Consider the following 27,426-nt stretch of genomic DNA (forward strand, 5'->3'; position numbering starts at 1 on the left):
GCTCCCGCGCCTGGTTTGAAGCCCCGCGCGCGCGGGCGCCGCGGCCGTTGTGTGTGAGGGGCCGGTCCCGTGGCCTCCGCTCGCAGCCTCCACCCGGCCATGGGCGTGAGAAAGAAGTCGCTGCAGGTCCGGGAGGCCTTCCAGCTGGCCCAGAAGCCTCACCAGAACCACGCGAAGCTCGTGGTGGCTCTGAAGGGCACCTATACTCAGGTACGGCTGCCCTGGGGCGGCCCCGGGCTTGGGGGAGCTGGGGCTGCTCCGCGGCTGCTCCGCGGCTCCCTCGGGGGCGAGGGCCTCCTCCGCAGTGCTCCCCTGAAACTAAAGCCCGTGTGCCTTAGGAGAGCCCTGCCACTTAAAAAAAACAGAATAACCGCCCACCCCTCTCCCCCCCAATCATCACAAAAAACCCCCACCCAATCCCAGCCGCTCAATTATTCTACGCGAACGCGGCTGTGAGAACTGCCCGCGGCAGGAATTGATGGTGTTTGGATCTTTGAGATGTGGATGTGACCCCCGAGATGTGGGTGGTAGTAGATGGGGGTGTCGATTGCCATCCTGAAACCTGTCAGCAGGTAAATGCTGCAGGGTGGAGCCCAGTGGTCGGGAGGTGCCTGCTGTGCACGTAAAGCAAAATCCTCAGTGAGGGGTGCATGAGAGCGGGTGTGCCCTAACTGCTGGTTGCAGCCCTTTAAAAATTTAAGTGGAAGCTCTCAGTTATAAGCACATTTATTTTATTTTTCTGTGGTACAGCTTTTGAAAGATGAAGCGGGCAGTTATCTTTTGTTGTGGTTTGTTTTTTTTTTCCCCCAGGTGGATGATAAAGAAGACTTTCATGAAAAATTCATTCATTTCCTCAAGTATGCTATGATAATCTACAGACGGGAACCAGCAGTGGAGCAAGTGATTAATTTTGTGGCTAAATTTGTTACTTCATTCTGTCAGACCGAGAAAGAAGATGATAGTGAGGAGGGAGAAGAAGATAATTTACTTCTGAATTATGTGTTTAAATTTCTGCTTGAGGTACAGTAATGGTTATTATTAAATCTTTGACATAACAAACAAACTTTCTGCAGTAGGGAAAATTTGCTGGTGCTCGAGGTGATACTTACAAACTAGAACTTAGAAAGTGAAAGCAAGGCAAAGATAGTGCTGTATAAGTAATACCACCTCCACTCCCCCAACCCTAAAAAATCCACTATAGGTGCATTTATAAGCATGAAATTGGGGAGGTGGTGTGGAAATGAGTTTATAGTGTTTCTTTGATAACAAAAAATATTAAAAGGTCTTCCATACAAGTAGGCTGACATGTATTCCTTTCTGCTTACTGGAAGTGTTACATAGAAAAATCAATGGTTCCAATAGCATGAACACAGAAATAGAAAATTAAAAAATGTGAGAAATAGAAATGTAATTAAGAAAATTACATTTTCTTAGACTAATGTTTTGTCATGGAAAGATTACTGATCTGGCCAAGTTCACTAGTTATCATTGCTAACATCTTGTTTTCCTTCTAATGTTAATGGAGGCAAAGCAGTAAGTTGGCTAGTGCACTGCAGGTTTCATGGAATGGTAAACATGCTGCTTCCTTTGTGAAGGAAATGCTGATTTTCTAAAGAGCCACTGATACAGGCGATGGGCCCTAATTTTTTTCCAGTTCTATGACTTTTTAATCTTATTAAAAATGAGTAGGAAAAGCTTTTGAAACATAGAAGTGCATATTTAATTTATTTCATTAAAATATTAGCTACTTACATGCATGTATTAGGACCTTTATGTTGGATGTGAGAAAGAGTGATTATGAGAATACTTTTTTTTTTCTTTTCCTAAGTCTCATGATGTGAACAGCCACGCAGTTAGATTTCGAACATGTCAGCTTGTTAGTAAGATTTTGGGAAATATGCCAGAAAATGCCCAGATTGATGATGACCTGTTTGATAAAATTAATGAAGCTATGCTGATTAGACTTAAAGATAAGTTTTCGAATGTGAGAATTCAAGCTGTCTTGGCCCTGGCGAGACTTCAAGATCCTAAGGATGAAGACTGTCCTGTTGTTAATAGTAAGTAGTAATGGTCTTTTCTTTTCTCTAAGAACATTTGTTTATTTACGTTACTTTAAAGCATTTTTAAGCTTCTTTTTTTTAAGCATCAAGTAAATGAATATTAGAGAGTATTCTTGTAATAATTCATAAACTGTACATGCAAGAGTTGCATACATTCAAGGGGAAAAGACAGAACTGCTTGAAGGAGATATTTTTTAGCCAATTGTATTGGGCTTGGGCTGCTCTGTGAACTAAATATAGAAGTAGGATAGTGAAAATAGTGTGTTCAGTTCTTGCCCTCTAAGGACCCTTTGGTACTATTAATTGAACTGAATTAGTAAAGAAACTCTAAGAAACAGTAGGGATGGTAAAGAAAAACTATTATTACCTTGAATTATGATCACTTTCTGTAAGAGATCAGCACCTCTGGGGTGTCTTGATGCTGTGTGTGGGTTTTTTTGTATATGGTGTGATTCTTGACTAAGCTTCTACTTCTGTTGCCTCCAGGTAGACAGAGTGTAGGTTTGTACCAGCACAGCTGTTTTGTAAATTGTGCCCCCATTAAACTTGACATACTGTCTTTTGTGACAGTTTAGTTAGATGAGGTTTTCTGTTGTTCAGGTACCTTCTTTGAAATTTTATTTTCTAAGTGTTTATTTATATGTTGCCTTTTTAGGAGTACCTAAATTTCATAGTCAATCATTGTCTCACAGAGCAAGAAGATGAATTCATATATACTCTGAGTAAATTAATTTTATAGTTGCTTTTAATTTTGAGGAAGGGTTAAGAACATAGTAAAAGAAAGTTGCAAGGGGGATTTACTCTATGAGTTTTGGTAGGCTTAATGGAGGTTGCAGTTTTCCATTTATAGGAAAATTTGAGCAACTGCCTCAAAGGTAGTGATGATATACAGCTAATCAGTAGAGATCTTAAAGCACCAACATTTGGAAAATTTTTTTCCCCAGTAAATGACAAAATGGTTATTTGTGGATGGGATCTAGCGTAGCAATTTTTGGAGTTATTAACTGAGGTTCCTACTTATGACTGTAAACGTTATTTCTTTTGAGATCATAGCTCAGCATGTAATTGCCCTGAAATCTTGGGGTTGTGACCCTGAACTGTTTCCTAAATTATCAGCTCTGCAGGGGCAGGAGAGGCATTTTAATAACAGCTGCTGATTTTTTGTTTTGTTTTGTTAGTATTTTCTGTTTTCCTGTAATGTTTCAAACCCTTAGGAAAACATTATTATTACTATTTTATTTTCAGTTTACACCACATTGCTTGAAAATGATTCAAACTCAGAAGTGAGACGTGCAGTGCTGTCATGCATTGCTCCCTCAGCAAGGACTTTGCCAGTAATTGTGGGCCGCACTATGGATGTAAAGGAAGCTGTCAGGAAGCTGGCATATGAGGTAAATTGGATCACTTAACGTTAATTTCAAGGGCTGACTTAATAAAAGTTTTAAAGCCTTTTTTTGTATATCACTGGTTAAACACTAAGTACAGTTAGATAACTTATTTTCATATACAAAAATTTGGAGGGGCAGTGATCTAATACAAGTTTTCTAGTTAAAACCCCTGAACTTGAGTGCAGAACTTGCTTGATAGAAATTAGTTTTGTGATAGAACTCGTCTCTCGAGGATCAGACAGTAAAAGTATAAATTATGTATGCAATCTGTTGTTTTCTATCTATGCTTTTTGTGATGTTTATGAAACAAATTTTCTTCTCTGTTATTACATAATAGATATTAAGTAAAGATAAGGTCACAGCAGTAGTAAAAAATTACATATTTTTGCTATTCCAATTTTGAGAGGTATCAACCATTACTTGTTTATATGTAGAGTAGGGGCAAGAAGGTGTGCTAACTGTCTGTTTCTTGTGCAGGCATCTTAGGCAAGATCTTGAAACAAAATGTTCAACTTTTTCACACAGCACAATCTTCTGTTCTTTCTTAATTTAGGTTAAATTATGTTTTTTAACTGAATCTGTGTTATTAGGATTTCAGAAAAGTACATACTCAGTAATTAATTGCAGGTGTTTATTGCGCTTGGTGCTTTAAAGAGAGGATAGTTTTCGTATCCAGGTGTTGCATTCAAACAGAGCTGACAAGTTTCTAAGCTGTGTGTTAACTTTATTTTATTTTACATTTTTTTCCATGCACAAGGCTCTGCTTGTTAATGTTTTGTTACAGTGCTGATGGTATAGGTATTACAGACTTTTATTGACTTAGGATTTCTGTGGGTGGATAAAAGTGAGAATGTAAAACAACATGTAGTTAATGGATTCAGTTGTTATCATTCGTAGAAATGTATTTTCATGTCTTAATTCTTTTTAAGGTTTTGGCAGAAAAAGTTCACATGAGAGCTCTGTCAATAGCACAGAGAGTAAAATTGTTGCAACAAGGACTTAATGACAGATCTGGTAAGAGATCATCTTTTTTGACATCTCGATACAAATATTTGAGAGAATACTTTCTAATGTTTTCGTGCAATTTATGTGGAAGCTGTGATGACAATAATGGGAGCTCAAAGGGAGTAGTGAGATACCAGGAAATGTTTAAGCACGTGAAATTTGCTTGCTGCTTTGATTTTTCCAGTCCCCTTATAGTGGACAAACCAGAAAGGGATTGCACTTTTAAAAAACCTGAAAGCCACTGAGCTTTAAAATAGGGCAAAATGCTATTAAAATTAAAGAACAATGTAATTAAACACAGAAGTAGAAAAATGTAATTAATTTGGTGTATTTGGAAGCTATATTTTTTGTAACTAATACATTAAAGAATTTAAATGTGAACATCAATATGTTTCCTGTGTGCTTTCAGAGAGAAAGCTCAGCTGGTTAGTTTTTCCTTTAACTAGCTTGAATTTTCTTTTAATGAATCTTTGATTGACCCTTATGCATTTCATCATGAAGCAGCTTTTTTCTTTTTAACATCTTTTGTATTGTATCATTCAGAGTGTGCCTATAATTGGGTGTGGTGTTGTTGCCAAAAGATCAAAGGTCATATGCATCTGAGTGAGACAATTTTGGCCTGCTTACATACAAGGAGCAATTATATAGATGAACTTCACAGTAAAGGTGCCAGTTTTGCTAAATGCTGATGTGTAATCCATATACTTTCTTTGGGAAGTCTGTACTAAGCCCTGTTGAATTTTACTCTAAGAGTTACTTGCTGAGTGATGTGCTGTTTGGGAATGGTAAGAATTACGAATTATGTGGATATTCACTTAGAAAACAAGAATGTGTTCATTAGTAACTAGAGCTCTTCAAGGTGTATTATGCATGCATGTGTTTTTGTTGATCTACCTTATTTTTTTATTGGCTAGTTGGAGAACATGTTAGTATGTTCTTGATGGGGAGAGAGAATCAGCTGAGTGCTTTCTTAGGCTGTGTAGACCTACACTTAAGAAGAAGCTCTCATTCTGTATGTTTGAGTTAGCACTTTGCCCACCTACTCTAAATTGTTCTGTAGGAGTCTTATGAAGTTTGTCATGTTCTGTTTTTCAAGTCTAGCCCTGAAAAAACAAGTTATGACTTACTATTTCTTATCAGAGTATTAGTTTGTTGTTTGGCCTAACTAGTTGCTGATTGCCACCTCGCTCAGTAATGCTTGGTCTTGACAAATACTTCTTTTTCTTAGGGTGACTGTGCTCCTGTTTTAGTAATCTTTCTAAACTGGGGAGGAAGCTACCTGCACTAATTTTTCCTGTGATCCTTCATTTGTCAGGAACAAGGATTTGTTGTATTCCCTTAAAAGAGAAAGTACAGCCTTTCTGGCCTTTTTCAATGACATTGAGGTGTTCAACCTTAAAAAAGTGCCGCCTTTTATGATCCAGGACAGATACTTTCTGGGTCAGTGTCAGTCTCTTCCTTAGGATGATTCTGCATCCCAGCTATTGAGAACTTGCTCTTTTTGTTGACACCTAGAATCACAGGGAAAAACATCTGCCAGGGTATGTAGTTTGACTGGTGTAATGGATATCATGTGCTCTTTGCTGGGTAAAATGGGTTTATGTTCCAGATTGGCTATTCTATATTACAAATGTGGCACATCCTATAGCTTTGATTATGTGTATCTTTATTGAATTTGCTTATCTGAGTAACTCCCAAGCTAAGAAATGAGGAACCTGCTCATTCAAAGTTTCGACATTGAAATTTTGAATGTCTTTCCATACTGACTTCAGAACGGGGGCTTATAATTGTGATCTGGAATACATACTCCAGATTCTGCTTAGTTCTACTTTTCAGGGTGCATTCAGCTGGCAATTCTCCACTCTTGTTCTACTGTGTTCTACTAGTTTATGCTTTTCACTTTCTTGGAGTGGTTTCTTGTTCTTAGGATCTTAATTTAGCTCTTTCAAGGCCTTTTTGCAGCTCTTTTTGAACTCTTGACTATATTTAAGTGCTGTATTTATTATCATAAGTTACATATAAGGGAAAGATGAATCTTGTCAGTGTATGTGGACTTTGCTTCCCTTATATTGGATATTGTTTTCTAAAAGATCCTTAGAACATACTTGTATTGTTCCTGAGTTATGTTTTTACTTCCACCAGACTATTAGCCTTTCAACTTCCCTGCTTAATTTTGTGTGAATGTAGTAATGGTGTGTATTCTGGGTGTTCCCATAAATACTTTTTGCCTTGATTAAATAGTACTTCATTGATCCATGAACTATTTGTTCCTTGTGGCAGTTGGGGAGGAGGGAGTTAAAGTATCATTATGTAAATTTCATAATCCATATGCATAATTGAATCAGCGCAAGAATTCTGTGTCAATTCAGTTGTAGTATCCTGACTCCAAAAGTGGCCAATTCCTGAAACAGAGCAAGTTTATAACAATGCTTACCTAGAATATTTGGGACTGGAGTATCTCTCCTACGAGGACAGGCTGAGAGAGCTGGGCCTATTCAGCCTCAAGAAAACTGAGAGCAGTGTCTATAAGTGTCTGAAGGGAGAGTATCAAGAGGATGGAGCCAGGCTCTTCTCAGTGGTGCCAAGCAATGGGACAAGAGGCAATGGGCAGAAACTGATGCACAGGAATTCCACCTGAATACGAGGAAGAACTTCTTTACTGTGCAGGTGACCACACACTGGAACAGATTGCCCAGAGAGGTTGTGGAGTCTCCCTCACTGGAGATATTCAAGAACTGTCTGGATGCAACCTGGGTAATGTGCTCTAGGATGACTCTGCTTGTACAGGGAGATTGGACCCGATGACCCAATGTGGTCTCTTCCAGCCTGACCCATTTGATAGTTCTGATTCTGTGAATATTTCCTTGTTCTCCAAGAGTTTGTGATTTGTAGGTTTTCTAAGTTGAGGTGCTGTCTTTAGGTGCACAAGTTTTTTTTGAGAGGTTTTTTTAGTTCCTGGTGAGAGGGAAAATTATATTGCCTCAAAAATGTGGTGTGCTGTAGGTAGTTCTTGTTAACCTCTTGTTTTTTTTGGTTTTTTTTTTTGTTTTTTTTAAGGTAATGTCACACTCAACTGTATAATAACTTCTTTGCAAAAGGACTTCTATAGAAAATTGTTTTGTGAAAATATATTGAAAACTTGATATTTTTTGACCTTTGTTTTAAACCATTTAAATTCCTGTATTATTAGATGCTGTTAAGGAGGTAATGAAGAAACTGCTTCAAGTCTGGTTACGAGTCACTGAAGGGGATGTTTTAGAATTGCTTCATCGGCTGGATGTAGAAAACTGCCCAGAAGTGGCCATCCCAGTACTAAATGCTCTGTTTTCATTATCTCCACTTCATGATGTTGTTCAGGAATGTAAATACCTTGACAGCAGGTATCCAAAAGACAAATATTTTGCATAACAATATAAAAGATTATATCTAAATGGGGAGCAGAGTAACTACTGCCTGTGATAAAGACTGATACTGTGGTGTAAGCTCTGTTTGTATGCTTAAGTGTTTTGGATATGCTTTTTTTCTTTTAAAAAAAGATCTGTAAACACCAGCTGTGTTCAACAGCTTATCTGTGCCCAGATAAACAAGAGGGAAAAAAAAAGGAGAAAAATATATTTGACTTCTCAATTCCAGAATACTCCCAAAGTCACATTCTTAAATTCTAAAAGTAGGCAGTAAATTAATCAGTTAAAAAAGCTTTTATATGAGTAACAGCTTAGAGTCTAATTTGTTTTAAGTGCTCCAGTTTACACCCACAACTCTGATTTCCTCTCTTCATTTAGCATGGGATACTGAAAAGCTCCTTTGTTTCCTTTCTCCCTCTTAGTAATGCTTCTAGTCTTTCTCCCACATTTCCTACTCTTTGACTTCCTGCTCTGCTTTTTGCTGAGCTAAGAGGCAGCACAATTTGGGACTGGTTCAGTTATCCATGACCCGTTTGGCAAATTGATCAGAATGGAATTACTGGACTTGTGTGTCAGTCTTGTTTTGGAGGTATTTTACTTGTTTTAAGAACTTGACAGAATTTGCTTAGTCTTCTTTTCCTGTGTTAATTTTTGGTAGAATTTGACCGAGTTCCTAAGCCTTGAAGAAGATAGTGTGATGCATATTAAGATCCATAAAGCAAAAACGAAGAGGGGAAGAAAAGTAGAAATTTAAGTTGTAGGAAATTGCCAAGGGGGGCAAAAAGGTGTGAGAAGAAATGTCTTGTGTTAATTGAGGCAATGAGAGTGGAATGAACAGTGGTAGGAGTCTAGTGTCAGATGATAAAATTAAATGAGAAATTGTCACTGATTAAAAAGTGATAACAAAATCTTTGTGCTTTGGGATTAAATGCATAATATGATCGCATGAAGTGTCTTGCATTCTAGTAGCAGCCTCACAGATGTTTTGAAATCAGTAGATGCTCTATGCATTGCACTCCAAAGCTATGGAGTGGGCCTGTTTGCCTTTAAAAGGATCAATAATGATGAAATAACTTTCTTACAGCCTCTGGAAATGTGCCAACGTCTTAAGAGGTTCAAAGGAGAACTCTACATATAGTTATGGGCTTCTCAGGCTGACTTTGATCCTGCACAAAATGAGGCTTCCATTCTGAAAAACTGGGCTGTCTGAGAATTTTAAGTTGTAGGTCTGTTAGACTATTGACAATTTGAGAAGTTAAATTATTCAGCTCATAATGAGATTATTTAATTTATGGAAAATATTAGGGTTGTTCTTGTGTGATGTTCCTGACAATAGCTTGAGTGATGCAATATCAGTATGATAAATGGTTAGATTTTTGAAGTGCTGTGATTTCTGTATGTTAAGTAAAGACCTCTCAGATTAATAAGAAGCCATCAAATGATCAGTTACATGAGTTTGTTTGTTTTGTATGTGAGGGACGTAAAACAAAGCCAAAATTTTTGTTGATAGTTTGCCAGTAAAATGGGATTCAAGAGAGTGAAAAGTACCACTACAGTGATACTGTCCTTTCTGTTTTGTGGTAGAATTAGTGCACAACTTAAAGCTCTGCTTCTGAAAATGAAGACTAATTCCCATGCTTGGCATGGAAAAGACTTGAATCTAAAGAGGAGCGGGGGTCCTGTGACTAGTAAATGGAGGATGAGCTTAGAGATATGCTGAGAAGCACTTGTAGTACTTTTTGTGTTTGACATACTGTTTGCTATTCAAATATTGTGTGAAGGTCTTGTATTAAGAATGGAAGAAGCAATTCATAAACAGAAACTGAAAAATATTGTAATGCAGTCGTTGCATTTCTGCAGATAAATGGTGTTCAGTTTTCCAGACTTGTACAGTGATAAAAATGTTTCCTAGAGTTAAAGTACCAGGTGGTTGCTCTAGGAGGTCTGAAGGATTGAGCAGAATGTTTATGCAAACTGATATGAATAGTCTTGAGTTAAAATACTGAAAAGGGCAATGTACTAAGAGGTTTGGGGAGTTCTGTGTCCTCACTTAAGAGAGGAAGTTTTTTGTCAATCTATAAGTAATTCTGTGGGAAATACCTTTGACAGGGTTTTATTTTCATCTTAGGAAGTAATCTTTATTTCTAGTTTTCTAATATTTCTGGGCATTTGTTGTCCTTGACCCTATTTTATTTATCTCTTTGTATTTGTTGATTTTTGTTTAGAAAACTGATTCCACTGGAAGACTTAACAGCTGAGAATGTGTTACATTGGAGATGTCTTTGTGAAAATCTAAAATCAAAAGGTAAAGAAGGTGAAGATTTACTAGAGGAGATGTTGCCAGAACCAGCTATATATGCAGATTATTTATTAAGGTACGTTGCATTTAAAAATAAATTGCTTGCCGCTAAAATTGATTTTTTTTTTTTTTTTTTAAGCGAAGAATATTTCTTTTATGCAAACTGTTCAGGTGTCCTCCAAACCCAAATTCATGCTTGAACAATGATTTTAATTTTTCTTCCCTTTTTTAAAAAGACTTTTGAGAGGATTTACTTCTTTTAAACAAAACCTGTAAACAGCAAATTTATAGCCTAAAAACAATGTTTGGAATGCCCTTTCTCCTGAATTATCAGCAAGATGGGACTGTTAGATCAATAGCACATAATTCTGTGTTATTTAAGATAATAAAATAATTGTTCTGAAATATGCAGCTATCCTTTGTGTACATGTTATTATCAAGGTCACTGTGTGTTTGCAGAAAGATTCTTAGAGGCTGCAGAAACTGATACTTTTTTCATTGTAATTTGTGAAAATAAAGTAAAATTTGGCTGCTGTCTCCAGGAGAAGTAGTTTTGTAATTGAAACCTCCCTTCTCTTTTGCCTGCTCAGGCAGGAATGCTTCCCAAAAACTTATGTTTGAAGGCAGTGGCAGAGCTGCTAAATGACCCACTTACACAACGTTTATTTCACTGAGGGGGGTGTGTGTGGGGAAATGAATGTTTTGTGAAGTCAGTCTTATCCCCAGAGTGAAGGATGGTATTTTTTTTTTCTTGATGAGATTCTTTAGTCTTAACATAAATTTTGAACAGAATTCACATTTGTGAGCGTGGAGAATGCTGAGAAATCTTAACTGAGGTATTGTACTTGTGAAACGTAGAGTGAAGCTTCCTGAAATGATTAAAAATCGTATCTGCTGAAAAATGCATTGTATTGATAGATGTTTGCAATTAAAAATATGCATATTCTTTTCTCACTTCACTGGATGTAGTATACACTAGTGGTACTTACAGAAATCATTGCTACTTTTCAATGGGGAATGTGTTAACATGTTTCATAAATATTTGATAAATGAAGCATCTGTGCTTGCTTAATTTTGAAATGTGTATCCAGTCTGGTGGGTGTAAATTCATTCATAATTAATTTAACACTCCGTAAAATATTTGTTCTCCAAAAAATTTTTTCTTCAAGAGAGAACATTTGTTCTCTTTCCGTCTGATCTTACTTAAAATGCCTTCAGTTTACCTTCCTCTTCAGGGTGAGGCTGAGTAAGGTTAATTAGGTTTGCTAGAACTTGTTTGTGGTATCAACTGAAAAACTATTCATTGTTGAGCTTTGCTACTAGTTGTTTCAGGTAAGATTTGCAATTCTGCAGTCCTCTGGTGTCCAGTTGTGCAGTGCACTGTGAGTATCAGAAGGAACAAGTAAATGCAAGTCACTGGTACTTAGGAAAAAATGCAGGATTGCAAGTTGCCTTAGGTATTTCAGTGTGATCTGGTGCAGGTGACATTACTGTGAAGTGATCAGAAACACTTTCATTTCAGGTGTCCTAACTTTGAAGAAATTTTTAAAACTTGCTAAAAATAATGAGCTGCTGCTGAAAAGTATCTGTAAAGCTGGGGTAGAAAAAAGCATCTTTTTCTCAGTTCATATCAGTATTTAAATTTCATTTTATTACGTTCTATTCATTACTGAATTTTCTACATTATATGTTTCACTCCTGATTTTTTGAACATGCATAACTCAGATAGAATTTTGGTAAGAGAATAATGATTCTAGAAAAAATAAAGAAATGGAACAAACTGGTTACACTTCCATGCTATAAGGCTATAATCCCAGCTTGTTCTTCTGGGATGACATATTTGATCATGTACGCTTTCATGATTTTCTTGTATTTGGTCTTGCAGGCAATGTAACACTTCTGAACTTGTAAAAAAATACATAGGACCTAAATACGCAGAAAAATAATAAGAAAAATGCTACATCTGTACATTTATTCCCAAGATGCTGGCTTTATGTATTAGTACAGAACTGAAATCACACACAGAAGCATAACTTGTCATTTTATGTTTTTTACTGTTTAACATTGAAAAAAGGGATTTTTTTTCAAATGAAATGCCTTATTTTAAAACTGTAAATTATTTAGTATAAATAGCTTTCTGAAAATAGTAATCTAGGAAAAGAACACAAACATTAAGTTTTAAGGTTTGTAACTAATGTAACCACTTGTTCATACAGGACAAGAAAGTGGTGGGACTTTTTTGGGTGGGAGAGGAGTGGTTTGGGGTATTTGGTTTTGATTTGTTTGGGGTGGTTTTTTTTTTAAATTTTTTACTGTCCAACAGTGATTCTGAATGTAAGTATATCTATTCTGTTTGGATTCAGTTATCTTGAAACTATGCCAGTTCTTACGGAAGAACAAAAAGAAGACTTTAATTGTTTTGAAAACCTGATGACAAAAGAATTTATAGGCCAGCAACTGATTCTTATCATTGGCTGCATGGATACCATGGAAGAGGGAGGAAGGTAAACTTAAATATCAAATCTGTGTTATTAAGCTTATGACACTCATGCCTGTGTACAGGCATAGAACCTCTGGGAAATGAACCTGATCAGTCAGACAAAATACAGTCCTAATGCTAGCTGGAAAAAAAAGCACAGTCTCTCTAATGGTCAAAAGGTGTCTGCTTACTTTTATGGAAAAGTAAGTTTTAATGCAGATTCGACATTGTGGAGAACAAATTCCGTTGTTTTCATAAAGTGTTCTTGGGATTATGAAGTTACAAGACTGTTTATTTGGAGCGTAGTGTATAAAAAATAAAAGATAAAAATGGATTACTTTGCAACAGATGACTTGTAGCAAGTAGCCTGTTTGTTTCATATGTTTTTAAGCTATATTCTGCTAAGGCCTAAAGGGTCTTAGATGCCACGCTAAATTGGACTGTGTTAACTGAGTCATTTCTGTAACTGAACAGCCTTTTGCTGTGAGGTAAGAAGAGTGAATAAATTGGGAAATTCATACCATCGCAGGCATTTTGTGAAAAATTGCAGTTATGATAGTATAAACACAGCAATAATTCCAAACCCTCAGTGGAATGCATATATGTGTGCCAGACTGGCAGGATAGTTTAACTTGTAATTTTTTTTGAGTTTTCAGACAGATAATTTCTATGAAAGCGTTCTACAGTATTGATTCTGACTGTTTTCTGCTGTTTTTTTGAACAGTAGTGACACCTGATTAAAAAATCCAACATTTTCTAATCAAGAAAAATTGGGTCAAATCAGGAAAAGACAAACATTGCTAAGCAAAAAAATATATTTAGCAGCTGATATAGCTATGGAAAAGTTTCACAATGTATTGTAAAGTTTTCATCACACCAGCTTGAAGTTGGTCAGATTAACTCATGTCTTCCATTTTCTTGAATAAGCAAACATTGTGCTTTTTTTTCTCTAATGCAGAAAACATCTGTTAGTTATTTTACAAAAGATTCTCATTCTGCCTGCAACTTCAGCAGCACTTATACCTCTGCTTGTTGAAAGATTGCTCAGTATCGTTAAGGATGATGACACAAGGATTCAAATCGTAAGTAATTCTAAAAGCTTATAGTGTTCTAGGCTCTGTCTTCCCATACATCAAACAGCTTTTATGAAGCATTGTAAGAGAAATATTGGGAGCTCAAATATTTTAGCTTGGAAAAGCATTTATGTCTCCCTCCCCCTTGTTTTTTTTGTTTTTTTTTTTTTTCTTTTTTTTAGCATACCTGCATTTTGTGGTTGTCTAGAGATCTTTATCTTTGGAAATTTGACTGGTGTTGTAAATGTAATGCTCTAACTAGGAAAGTGTTACACTTCAACAGCCTGTTCCAAAATACTTTATTGTATTTAGATCCAAAGTGTTTTGACTAAAACATTCAAAGTGAGGATAATGTAGATTTTCCGGTTTCGTATTTCTCTTCCCTCCTGGTAGTTCAGATAGGTACTAAAAACACATATAACAAAAGTATTTTATATAGTAGTCTCTTTAAATGTAGTGCAATTATTTAAACTTGACCCTGGAAAAGTGGACCCTTGATTTTACTCAAATATTTTAAATGAACTTGGGACTTGAGGACAGAGATCATTTCTGGAAAAACCTCAGCCCAGTGGGTAAAATCTGGATATAGGTCTGTTCCATGGTTACGATGGAAGAACTGTGGTAATTGTAGCATTATGATACAATTGTAATGGTAAATGTGTGCATTTCTGATAGCCTTGTGAAATACACTGATTTGATACATTCCACTGATTTAGTACAGCTTGAGAGAAGGTTAAACTTAGGTGATCTGATACAAAATAAATCAAATTAAGACTATCCTGTCTCATTCAGTCTTTAGTTTTCATCATGTTTCATCTCATTTTGTATTTACATAATGGGACTTCGAAGGAAGCCCCTAACCCACTGAAAAACTCTCAGCCTAGTTCTGCTTCTACTTCTGTGTGCGTGTGTGGCTTGAAATTAAATAGCTCATGTTCCTTCTTCTACTTCAAATGGTGGTTTATGGACCTTTAAATGATGGTGTTCTATTTTGGCTGATGAAAAGCCTTACTCTTGTTACCAGCAATTCTTTTTAAAGCTTGTGTTCATATCTAGAGGAGGAAGATAGTGCCAGAGAACTGTTGGTGTAGAAACAGCTGGACTTCATGGATAATGTGGTCTTCTCATTCTTTGCTTTCCCAGCTGATTGGAAGAAAACACCAGACTTATGGTCACACTATGTATTGTCAAATTGAGGGTTTATTTGCAGGGAATATGAGCTGTTAAGAGAAGCTGCACAGATGTGCAATACTTTTTCAGAAGGATAGTGTTTTAAATTTGGAAAAGTTAAATGCTTAGTATATGACATCTGAGCTGAAATTAGTGGCACTAATACACTGTTTGTACCAACAGATTGCAGAAATTATATCAGAAGTTCGTGAGCCAATTGTTGCAGTTGAGCAGCCTGTTGGTGCTGATGAAATAAGAAGGAGGGAGCTTAAGGTAAGCTAGTTAATAAAAAAAATATTATTTTAAGCTTATGCATCTAGAGTTTTATATAGTAGTGTCAATAGAGTGTTGTTGGCTAATACCACGAAGGTTATTATATTAATTTTCTTTTTACTTTGTATTTCAGTTGGCTGAAATAAAAGTGAAGCTTTTTGAAGCAAAGCAAGCTTTGGAAGAATGCATTACTCTGCAGGATTTTAATAGAGCATCAGTATTAAAAGAGCAAATAACTGAGTTGGAACACACAAAAAACGATCTGATAAAAGCGGGAGAGCAATGTGAAATTAAAGAAATGCATGTGGAGAAGGTCTCTTCCCTTCCTGTATTCCTAAGTGCTGGTTATGTTTTAACATTTATTCTTAGTTTTAAATGAAAGTGTAGCTTGGCAAACATTTATGGTATTAGTATTCTCTTTCTGCAAGTATAGAAGCTGATGGTATGCCCTAGCAAAAAAATTAATTGCAGTTAAACTGTTCTTTTGTCCTTAAATAACTAAAGAATTCTAAAAGGATCATGTTCTTACTCCTTTTACTCTTGACTAGCTGAAAACATGAAAAGGGATCTATTTTCATCATCAGATGATGATTAATATTCTTGCACAACAAATATGCAGTGGACATGTTTATTTGGGTAGGGACAAATTATGATTAATGTCCGCATTCTTCTTATTACACCCACCATTTGTATTGATGATGTTTCTTTTTTCCCTGACCCACTTGCAGAGTGATCCTGAAACACTGTTGAAGTGTCTGATGATGTGTTATGAGCTTCTGAAGGTCATGTCCCTTTCTAAAGGAATCAGTCCAACCATAATTGAAATCATTCAGTCTCTGGTATGTAGGAATAAAAATACTGTTTACATTATAATGAAAATGGATAGATTGTAGCTGGCCCTTGGATGCTGGCAGGGTGGTTTGTGATTATTTCACAATCACTTTGCTGTATCTGTAGTGCTGTGCTTGGTGATTTTAAGCCTTTTGAGAATCCAGTGTCTTGGAGGTGAGTGCAGATAATGCTGCTCTGAGCTCCTATGCCAGAATTGGTTGTGGCAGAGAGATAGTAAAATACAGTAAGAATATAATAAATATTTGACTACTGTGTATGACAATGCTGGACAGGGCTGAGGTGTACTGTGCCAAGTGGAGTGCTTAGATGTCTGCTTACTGCCTCTAATTACTTGGATTTTCTATCAGCCAAAGTTATGAGAGCTCTAATAGAGAACTTTTAATGTTTTGGGGCTTTTTTTGTTGTTGTTGTTTTGGCTTTTAATTTGTTTCTAGTCAAAACCTTTTTATCTCGGAAAGACTGGAACTAATATAGACCTTTCTTTCTTCCACGTACAAGAAAAGATTCCCCACTCTTGTTTTCTTAGCACCTTTGAAGAGCAAAATATTTTTGTATTGAAAAATAAAGCAGTGGCATTATTGGCCTCTTGTAGTCTACAAGGTATACTTCCTAGTTTCCATTTTGAAGACTATGGATTTGAAGATTAACATTTCTAAATATCACAGCCTTTTAACTGTTACTGAGAGTGCAAACAAAAAAATAGAAAAAAATACTACACTATTGTATGAATGATGTATCCACATGGGAATACTCTGTGCAATTCTTATCTATCCAGACAGTTTATATTTGAAGTTTGTGATGGAAGTAGTCAAGATAAGATCAACAAGGAAAAGTATGGAATGGCTTCTATTGAAGAATGTTTAAATTGGTTACTGCTTTGTAACCTGGAGAGGACTTAAGGGTAGGGCTTGAGAGAGGGCAGAAGTTGGAGTAAGACATTGGAGAAAGTGAGTAAGGATTGGTTGATCACCCCATGAACCTATTCATTAGCAAGCTCAAAACAAATGAAATGAGTTGCTTCGTCACCTAATGTGTGATCTGTGGAATTCCTTGTGTGGGATGGTGAACACTTGTACAAATTTCGAGGAACACTGAGCAAGTTCCAGAAAAATAAATATTACGGAATGATTCGGTTATTCCTATCTCAGCTGCAAATTCTTGGGACCTTGACAAGAACTCTTAGGACGTATCTATTTAGTCTGTTTATGTAATACTTCATAGGAATTTGAACTTGATTTTTTGATAAGGAGAAAATGGACTGGACGACCTCAGAATGGGAATTCTTAGAATTCAACCTGCAATGAAACTTGCTGAAATGTAGTGCAACCACACCTGATTTGTTGCAGATGTATAGAAGTGTTCTTAGAAGTCCTAATTAATGTTGTGCATCCCAGAAACCTTTTTTTTTTTTTTAATTGGTCTTTAATTTTCACATTTGTTGTTTATTCCACTTTTCTTTGTCCAAGATCGTGCTTTTGTATTGATGTTCCTGCTGGATTTTCATGTATTAAGTGATTTGGGATACTTATTTGTGTTTTACTAAATGCAAAAATATAAAAAGATGCCAGTGTGGTGTTCCCACTGTATCTAGTCAGGCTTTTTTATTGTGTAGAGTTTTACAATTGTCTTCTCAAAACTATTCCAAGTACATCGAAGTGGCATCTGTATTTGGTAACTTGGGTACGGTTTCTCTGCAAGAATGCTAATGTCTTTTATAAAGAAATATGTAGGTTTGTTGTTGTTGTGTGTTGTCTTTTTATCTTAGAGTGATCAACTCCATTTTGTTTGAAAACAAATATTTATTAAAAACACCCACAAAGGAAAACACTCATGTGACTTTTGCCATTATTTTATTGCTGATTTCGAGCAGCATACCCAATGTGCTTCTGTTATATCTAGATAAACAGAGTATTTGGTAGTTGCCACTTTCCAAACCTGTATCAAACTAAATTATTTTTATTTTCAGGGTAAACACATTTTAGTAGTCAGTTTTTTATTTTCAATTGATATATTTCAACTATAAAATGTAATATTTTTCTTTCCAGATACTTCCTGGCATAACTAATGTTCATCCAGCTGTGAGAAATATGGCAGTTCTGTGTTTGGGTTGCTGTACCCTTCAGAACAAAGAATTTGCCCAAAACCATCTTCCACTGCTGTTACAGGTAAAATGTCTGATCGGAAACGGTCTTTGTAACTTAGTAAATAAAACTACTCTTGTATCTATAACAAGCTATTATAGGTAGTAATGGTCTTTGAGAACCAGTTGTTCCCGATTTTCTGGAGAGTGTGGTTTCATTTAGGTTTTTCTGATGTCTAATAATATTCAAGCTTATATTTTATCTTGGTAGTAGCATGCCTTTCCTTTATAAGGTCATCTGTTGTCTTGAAAGTTTCTAGGAATTCCTTAGCTGAAAGGTCTCACTTTCTTTTCAAAATCTGGTGGTAATCGGTCATGTATTTGTTATTTGATATAGAAAAGAGAAGGAATAGTATTCTTTAAGCCTTCCTTGGGAAACCAAACTAAAAATGGGACTGTGATTGTTTTCACATTTTCTGTTACACACTTACCTGTGATCTTGGGTGTCTGATATAATTTCTGAATTACTATTTTTTTAATGGATTAAGGAAGAGTTGTTAAGTAGAGGATAAAGCAATATTAAAGCCAAGAAACAATAGCATGGCCAAACATCTATGGATATAGAACATGTTAGATGCCATAATACCCGCATCTCCCACCCTTGTGGTACATGTTCTGATGATGAGCTAATTGTATCAAAGATGACACCTGTTAACTTTTTTGACCCTGGCTCTGAGAGTCATGTAGGTGGCCATTGTGCTTTATTAAAGGTGTGTTCATGTAGACACTTGAGAAATGTCAGCAGAGGCTGAGCTGAGATGCTGGGCTCAGACACCATAGTAGGAGAACTTTGGGTTACTAAAAAGTTAGCATATATTATTTTTTTAATTTGCCTTTGAGTATATCTCATTAGAAAACAAGTTTGTTTAGGGAAGATTACAGTTGTTTTAGTAAGTTAGATTTTAGACTTGAGTACTTACTTCTGTAGGTGCTAAACTCCACAATCTTTCTGTAGGCTGCTATCAGAAGCAGGGTGTGGGGCTAAACAGATCTAGAATCTCTGGGTTAACCCACCCATGATGTATGGTTGTACTTGAATGCTAATTGAACTCTAATACATATAGTAACTTATGCAACTTTGACTTTGTTATCTTGCTTCCTGCTGTCTTTTTAAATACTGTTGATTTTAATTAAGCTGTACTTTTTTTAAGCTGTGTTTCTGTAGTCCTTAACTCTGGAACTACTACAGGCAAACAGACCTTGTTTGTCCAGTTTCTCTTTACGAGTTGAACAATAAAATTACATCTCCCACATGCATGCTCACTCTGTGAGTGAACTTCAGTTGATTTCATGTAATGCAAATTGCATAGATAACTTGATAAACTATTTCCCAGACTGTATTATAAATCCAGGTTTAAACTTGTATCACACCTTCCTAAAATCTGAAAGTTGTCTCAAGTACAATAGAAAGTTTCCCAAATTAATAGTCGTCTTAGAGCAAAAAATCTTATGCTGAATTTTAACATTGGTGATCTACTGGAAGATGATGTATGTGTTTTCCTTATTAAACCTAGGTTTTACAAATAGATAATATAAAGATAAAGCTCAGTGCTTTAAAGGCAATCTTTGATCAACTAATGCTGTTTGGAATTGAGCCTTTTAAAAGCAGAAGAGACAACGACTCTCAAAGCGAAAGTGCACACATCAGAACTGAAAATGGCGAGGATGAAAGCAAAACAATAGAGGATGAAGAAGACGCTGCCACAGTTCACAGCCTTCTGAAGCTGCTTTCTGGTTTCTTAGACAGTGAGGTAAGGAATACTATAAAATTTGCCTTAGTTTTGTTTTAAAATTATTATTGCAGATGGCTTACCATCCCATTAGATTGTATGTGACTACTACGTGATGTGTAACTGCAATCAATAGTCTTATGTTAAAATAGTCCTAGAAAATGACTACAAGTTTTTCACTGATACAGATTAACGATACTCTTGAGCTGGCTTTGAATTCTGTGCACGTGCAAATATATGAATGTAGAGAATTGATTGGCAGGATAGGATGTAGACTTTTACTAGAAAGTATTAGTGCAAAAGGCTGTGGTTGGTGCGTTGTGTTTGTGATGAGTCCTTCCTTCAGTTTTCAGAGCTTAGGACAGAAGCTGCAGAAGGCATTGCCAAACTGATGTTCTCTGGGAGGCTGATCAGTGCCAAGCTCCTTTCTCGCCTCGTTTTGTTGTGGTACAACCCCGTGACTGAAGAGGATACTCGGCTTCGACACTGCCTAGGGGTATTCTTCCCTTTATTTGCGTATGCAAACAGGTAATGGTCTTTGTAATTTGTTATGTGACAATGTACATGGATCTAGCAGCTTTAGGAACCCTTTTTGGTCTTGCACAAGTAGAAATTTCAGAAAAGCAAGTTAGACCTAAAGGTTTAATTCAGCCTCCTATGCCTATTGCTTTTGAAAGTACATAATCTCAACCTGTGACTATTCTGACGACTTTCTATTAATTCCCTTTTACCCCTGTGGCCTTCCACTTTTTTTTTCTTTCCTAAGCCTATAATTGAAACTATTCTCCAAGATACTGAATAAAATATTAATTTAAAAAGATGTGCTTTACTTATTTATGCTGTTGAGCACTACAGGTAGGCTTTGAAGTGTCACTAAAAAGTAGCTAGCAAGGACTGCTTCAAAAGAAAATAATCAGTGCCCAGCAGATATCAAAGAAGCAGGCTGGTGGGCTGTGGCTTGGGGTTTGTTTTTGTTTTGTTTTTGAACCAAAGAATACTCCAATTTAAATTCCCAGCAGATTGAAAATCTCCTGTTTATTTTGGTAGTGGACAGAGGAGGTAGAGAGCTTATATAAACAGCAACTCTCATCTCCTTTCACCTGCTGAATGAAAAAGTTGTTTAACTTTTTGTTAAATTTTGTTAAATTGTTTAACATTTGCTGACAGTGGTTTGAGCGAGTTAGAACAAACTGAGTATTTATCTGGTTGTTTTTATGGTTAATATTTAATTTGCTTCTATTATATGTTACCTTATCTATTTTTCCAGCCAAATTGAATTAAATTTTTGTGGCCAATACATTGCTACATTAAGGAGTGTAGTTCAAACGGGAGTTGTTGGAGATGCAAAAGTTAATAAATATCAGAAACAGCAAAGGCTTCACTTCAGTTAGTACCCTGTACTTTGCAACACCTTGTCTTTCAAATTGTTTTGAAAAATGTTGTGGAACTACACTTTCAGACAACTTGCTGCAGAACCGAGTGCAACATGGTTTTTTTAGGCTTGCTTAGCAGGAATGATGAACTCTTCTGAGAAAAAAGCATGAATATTTCTTCTAAAAATCTTGTTAGCTACTGCATATTTTTTTTGCCAGGCTTCCTTGCTTTTTACACAATAAAAAGTACCCCCAAAGAAAAAGGCTAGCAGGAAGGAGGAATGAGCAGAAGACAAGATTAATCAAAAAAAAAAACCCTGAGAGAAATGTATTTATGTAAATATATTCTCTTGTCCCTTAAGAGCAAATATGTCTGTATATATCAGACATATCAGTTAGGTTTTCAGTAGTAAGTCTGAATGTTCAAACTCTTCAGAGGCAGGAAGTGTTACTGAAAACTTGCTTGAAATACCATGTGCTAAAACTTTAATTGGTTCTGTGAAGCAAGTTTTGATATCTTGATCTTGCTGGCTGTTGCTACTAAGGTTGGCTGCTCCCACTTTGCTTTGACTGATGTGTTGCAATGGGTCGGAGAACTTTCATCCTGGAAGAGAAAACAGTTTTGTCTTGTTATGCTACTAATATTTGACACCACTGAAACAGGTCTAACCAGGAATGCTTTGAAGAAGCTTATCTTCCAACTCTGCAAACACTGTTAAATGCTCCTGCAACGTCACCTTTGTCTGAAGTAGATATCACTAATGTTTCTGAGCTGTTAGTGGACCTGACAAGACCAAGTGGACTGAAACTTCAGTCTAAAAAGTCTCAGGACTACCAGGTACAGTTTGTTAAACTGTAGGAAAATAGTATTTGTGTCTAGAGATTAAGAACTGTCCCTCCCTCTTGCTTACTGCTACCTGTCTGGGCCTCTGAGATTCCCAGCAGTTGGATTAAATGAGGTAATGAAATCTTATAGCTTGACGCTTTCACTCCCACTTCCTTCCCCCCCAGTCTCCCCTCCCTCTTACAATTAAAAAATGCTACTAGGACCTTGCACTATGGCTGATTGTCTATACTGGGAAAAGTATTTATAAAAATCATTTGGTGTACATACTAAAAATACTGCATTTTAGGAAGATGTTTACTCTGTAAAATAAGACAATGAACGGCTTAAATCGGAATGTTCTCACTGCTGTCTCTTGTAAATAGTTCCCAACAAAATGTCTGATATCTAATTTCTTTCCTTTACAGGAGTTAACAGTGCATGATAGTTTAGCCATGAAAATTTGCAATGAAATCCTGACAGACCCAACTGCACCAGATGTCCGTATTTATGCAAAAGCTTTAAGTTCACTAGAACTCAGTAATTCTTCCACAGAGAATCTTCTGGTGTTGCTCGATGAGATTCTAGAGGTAGTACATAAATAACGTGGTTCTTACCTTTTTATTCATTAGCAATCTAACATTCTGATACACTTAAAAATGAAGTGCCTTTTGTTTACTATGATGATGTGACTGGAATTTCTCTTTTAACCAGGCTTTGAAAATTAATTTTTGAGTAATTTACAAAATAAGCTGATATCACTGCATAAACTGTAGACAGTATAACCAGGGTGCAACAGTGTGCCCAATTTTATAGAATGTGGTACAGTGAGATCTTTGTGATGTAGTTAATTTTTTTAAGTTAAAATAAAATTCAATATTAAGTCTTTTGCAGTTTGGATGGCTTTTCTCTAGTTAATTATTAAGAGCTGAAATTTTACACCTAAACTTATGATGTAATTGGAAGATCATTAGCCACTATGAAAAGGGTGCTTGATTTAAGATGAAGTGGGAAGGGATTGATTACAAGAGTTTTTACTTCGGTGCTTTTATTAATATGGAAAAAAATTAACATTTGGGAGTATGACAGATGAACACCATGGTATATAGAAATGTTGAAAAGAATGCCAAATCCACTATGGGTATATCATCCAGAGGTAGCTCTACTTCAGGTCCAGCTTTAATGTTTTTCAGGTTTCCTTTAAAAAAATTTTAAAAATTTTAAAATGTGGGATTTCAGTGCCTGGTTTTGATGGAGAAAGTGTTTCTACTTTCAGGTTGACTGATCATTTTCATGTCACACATTGTATCCTTTGTGCAGTAAATTTAAATAATCCTGTTAGTAGGTAAATTTAATGGATAAAATAAATAGTTGTAAAATTAAGTAGCATTTAACATTAAATGTCTTTTCTCCAGAAAGTGGAAGATAAACTGTGTCAAAAAACTATTGAGAAGATCAAGATGAACTTGACCAAGGATCCTAATGTGGGCAGAAACCACTCTAGACAAACTGAGGAAACAGGTCTCTCTGGAAGGACACAGGACACTGACATCCCATTGCCTGAAAATACTGTTCACAATGAAGAAGGTAATTCAGAAGACGTAGTACAGTAGCAGGTGTACAGTTCACTGAATTGTTTGGATGTTATGAAAATGAGTTTTAGTTTTCCTGTATTAAATTAATCTAGTTTTCGGAAAAAACAGGAAAAGGTAACGTCGTAATAAATATGCAGGCAGTTTAAAATATTTGTACTGAAATATTTACATTTTGTAGTGCTTTTTGACCAAATTCTGTCATATTACTCTGGTATGAATAGTGCTGTATTCTGCATCTTAAGCTCTGCCCTGCAGCTCTTTCTTTTTACCAAAACCAGTATTTAGATGTTTTGTTTTGTTTTAAATGTCTGGCACACTCCTGTGCCTGCGAAATACTGATGCTGACTAACTCATCTTTAGAACGAGAGTCGCTAACTTGGAGGAAGAAAGAAGTGCTGGGTGGGGTTCTTACACGTTGGAGTATAAGAACCATGCCCGTGGTTCTTGCAGGCTGTGTTACAGCAGGATAGAGCTGATACCTTCAGTGTTCACACCAGTCTGTCCTTGCTGCCAACTCATCTCTGGGAGCCACATTTCCTTCTATTGCTATTTGAGAGCTTGAAGTGGACGTAGCTGGAAGACTCTGCCCTGCCAGCAGAGCGTGCACAGCCGCACGTGCCTCAGCAGTGTATGGTTTGCTGGGGGCTCACAAAGGAGAATATTTTTTTCAGCAGAAAAGCAGTTGGATGAAACTTACCAGGTTTGCTTGCAGCAGCAAAGCAAAAGTATTGACAGGCAGTTGTTTGAAGCAGATCACGTGCTCTTTTAAATTCTTTTAATTATTTATATTTTTAGTGGGTTATTTAAAGGCTTTAATCGGGTTTTTTTTCCAGAAGTGCCAAACAGTTTAATTTCTTTTATCTTCTATGTTTATGTCTTCAAATATTTCTTGGATGGGAAGTTGGAAGTATGCTTTTGAGCAAATAGTTGCAATGTTTTTGGCTAACATCTGATAATCCTTTTTGGTGTGAAATTGTCATGCAAAAGAATTTTTGAGCACTTTTTAAAAGCAGACTCTAGGAGAAAAGCATTGTTCCCTTTCCTTCTCCCACCCCCTCCCTCAATACATTTGGGATCATTAAAAGCTAAGCAGCATTTACCGCTTCAAATCTGTGGGATTTCAAATTTTCAAAGGGTCTGGAACATAAGTCCTATGAGGAGTGGCTGTGAGGGAGCTGGGGTTGTTCAGCCTGGAGGAGGCTCAGGGGGGACCTTATTGCTCTCTACAGCTCCCTGAAAGGAAAGGTGGGGGTTTTCCTCTTCTCTCAGAAAAGTAGGAGCGCATGCCTTAATATCTAGTTTCTGGTTTAAAGAAAAAGTGGGGTTAGATTCTGTGGCTGTTTTATATAACAGCCAAAATTTAAAATATTGGTGCTTAAGATAATCAACTTTTAATTTATGACTTCTGTTTGTGCTATTCTGTTTAACAGAAAATAACACAGATGCTCTTCATACTCCAGTTAATGAAGTTAAAGAAACGGCAAAATTAAAATCCACGAGAAACAAAACTGGCAAAGGTACATGGGCTACAATATTAGTTGCTTTTAATAAAAAAATTTTGTGCTTTTTATGAATGTATTGATATAAAAGCCATTCATACTCCGTTGTAGTTTTTACAGTTTTATTTGTTAAAAGATTAAAGTAGTCTGTTCTGTGGATATTTTTGTGCTGTTAGCCTCTCCCAGTAACACAGATTTAAAAAAAAAAAGAAGGAAAGACTGACTACAGGATTTCCAGAGAACCTGGTCACAGCCATTGACAGTAACAAACAGTTGTTTCTGGGAGAAGTGGTAAACTGTGGGTTTTTTTGTTGTTGCTTTTGTGTTGTGATCACATTCTGTCTGTGCTGACTGCATATTTCTGTGTTTCAATGCAATATCAAACACTGAAGAAAGATACAAAGCTAGCTTAAGAAAACAAATGGTATCATGATATGAAAAGAGACTTTTGCTTATACTTAGGACAGCGCAAGGCTGCAGCAGAAGGGAGGTCTGTGAGCAGAAGAAAAGCTGGCACAAGTGTAAAACGTGGTACTGAAAGGTAGGTCCTTGACTCTTCACCATCAACACCATGATGTCCCTTCCAGCAAGGAAATTTAATTCAAATGTTTTTCTTTCTCAGACTTTTACCTTTGATATCCTCTGTTCCTAAAACACAGATAAATATTTTAGAAAAAAATATTTCTTTGAACTAGTACTTTTGAAACAGTGGCAGGTTTTGTCTAAGAACCTGTAGCCTTTCTGTAGCATACCTTTGGGGTGTAAGGTCAACATATATTCTAGCTGATGAAAGTTAGATTTTTGGTTTACATTATTGCTCTTCTTCCAATCACTTTTTCTGGTTTTTTAATCTGTTCTGTGGAGGAGAAAATTTTATTTCTTTTTCCCCTCTCCACAGTTTTGTTGCTTTTTTCCCCACATGTGTTGATAAGCTTCTGAGAAGTGAATATAGACAATGGATTTCTTCTCGTGTGATCTCCTAGGTTATGAGAATTACAACAACATTATCTTTGTAATTTTTAGCTGTGCTCACTCTTTCTCAAGCAAGTAATCCATGGACTTCAGGGTCACCAGGGTCAGTCCACTCCCCTTTGCCTATTTGGTGTATTTATTTTGATTTCACCTAATTTTTGGGAGTTATGCTTATTTTGCAACTGCTATATCACTTGGAAAACAATATATTCTTTTCAAAAAATAAAAAGTTTAAAATTGGTAAGAAGTTTTTTTGCTCTTTAAGACCATGTTTCAAGTTTGTTAATATAAAAGCTCTTGAGTTTGGTTAGTCTTTTTGGCCTTACTTTTAAATATTCTGCATTTCAGTTGTGATGAAGTTCCAGAATCGGTCCCAGTGTCAAGTTCAAGGCCTCCAAGACGAGCAAAAACATTGGCACTTGAAAAAACCAGAATGAATCTTTCAAGACTTTTGAATGAGGAAGTGGAGAATTGAAGACAAAAGGAAAGAAAGTGCCCTTTGCCAATACTGGTAGTTAACATCAGACTTGAAAAATGAGATTTTTTTTTTTCTTGTTAGTCATATTTAACTCCTTCGATAATTCTAGATTTCTAGATTAGTTTTTTTTAAACAATGCTTTTTATTATTTTTTATTATTTTCCCAATAAGTCCCTCATTCGTGTATTAAAAGCATAATAAAGTATTACCTGAACAAAACTTGGAGGTTTTTTTCTTTTACTTTAAAGAGGATGCTGCTTCTTATCTGCAGATAAAATTGCTGTTGGTGCTAAGTACTCGATAGTTAAAGCTGGTTTGGTGTTTAACATTAGCAGAGGGTTTGACCTGTAGTGGTTGCTTGTGATGGCAGCAATTTTGAATGTACGTACCTCTGTGGCACCACTTTCTTAATTTTTATAAGGTTTTATAACAATAAAACCTGGTCAGCAGATGCACATATTTACTGTTCATGTTAATGTAAGATAGAGTTGATCTTAGTTGTGAATTCTGCTTCCTGCAGATCTGTGTCCACTTTATTGAAAAATGTAAAAGTGGTAAAACTGAGTAACTGATTTTATAAACTGAACTCTGGAAGTCTCCTATTGATCTTCACCTTGTTATATAAAATCAGTGATGTACTTTTAGAAAAGCATAAAAACATTTGTTGTATAAAATAAGATCCAGTAAGGAAAGGAATATTTAAGTACAGAGAGGTGTAAGAAATGAAATACTCTTAAGGTCCATGTTCTGTCTTTTTAAAGTAGCATCCAATTATGGGTTCTTTGTAGCTTTGAAGTTGAAAATCTTTTTCTA

The 27,426-nt window shown here is 36.1% G+C and overlaps 1 protein-coding gene across 1 annotated transcript; it reads left to right on the top strand.

The window, feature by feature from the left end:
• Positions 1-25: 25 nt before the first annotated feature.
• On the top strand, positions 26-26,824 carry NCAPG (non-SMC condensin I complex subunit G). Its single transcript, XM_032686438.1, has 21 exons — positions 26-210; positions 811-1,020; positions 1,829-2,057; positions 3,306-3,451; positions 4,378-4,462; positions 7,644-7,833; positions 10,083-10,232; positions 12,520-12,660; positions 13,594-13,717; positions 15,062-15,151; positions 15,285-15,464; positions 15,880-15,990; positions 18,049-18,168; positions 19,658-19,894; positions 20,220-20,401; positions 21,910-22,084; positions 22,498-22,659; positions 23,485-23,656; positions 25,095-25,181; positions 25,626-25,704; positions 26,484-26,824. Exons 1-21 carry the CDS (start codon positions 100-102, stop codon positions 26,608-26,610), a joined length of 3,108 nt encoding a protein of 1,035 aa, XP_032542329.1. The 5' UTR covers positions 26-99; the 3' UTR covers positions 26,611-26,824.
• Positions 26,825-27,426: the final 602 nt, after the last annotated feature.

Source organism: Chiroxiphia lanceolata, chromosome 4 (genome assembly GCF_009829145.1).
Source record: "Chiroxiphia lanceolata isolate bChiLan1 chromosome 4, bChiLan1.pri, whole genome shotgun sequence".
NCBI classification, from domain to species: domain Eukaryota; kingdom Metazoa; phylum Chordata; class Aves; order Passeriformes; family Pipridae; genus Chiroxiphia; species Chiroxiphia lanceolata.

Bases quoted from the DNA above. Each gene is read 5' to 3' on its own strand.
- NCAPG (XM_032686438.1), top strand. From the start codon at position 100: ATGGGCGTGAGAAAGAAGTCGCTGCAGGTCCGGGAGGCCTTCCAGCTG. The intron at 15,465-15,879 runs GTCTCTTCCCTT...ACCCACTTGCAG, and splicing joins AAGAAATGCATGTGGAGAAG to AGTGATCCTGAAACACTGTT. The intron at 18,169-19,657 runs GTAAAATGTCTG...TATTAAACCTAG, and splicing joins ATCTTCCACTGCTGTTACAG to GTTTTACAAATAGATAATAT.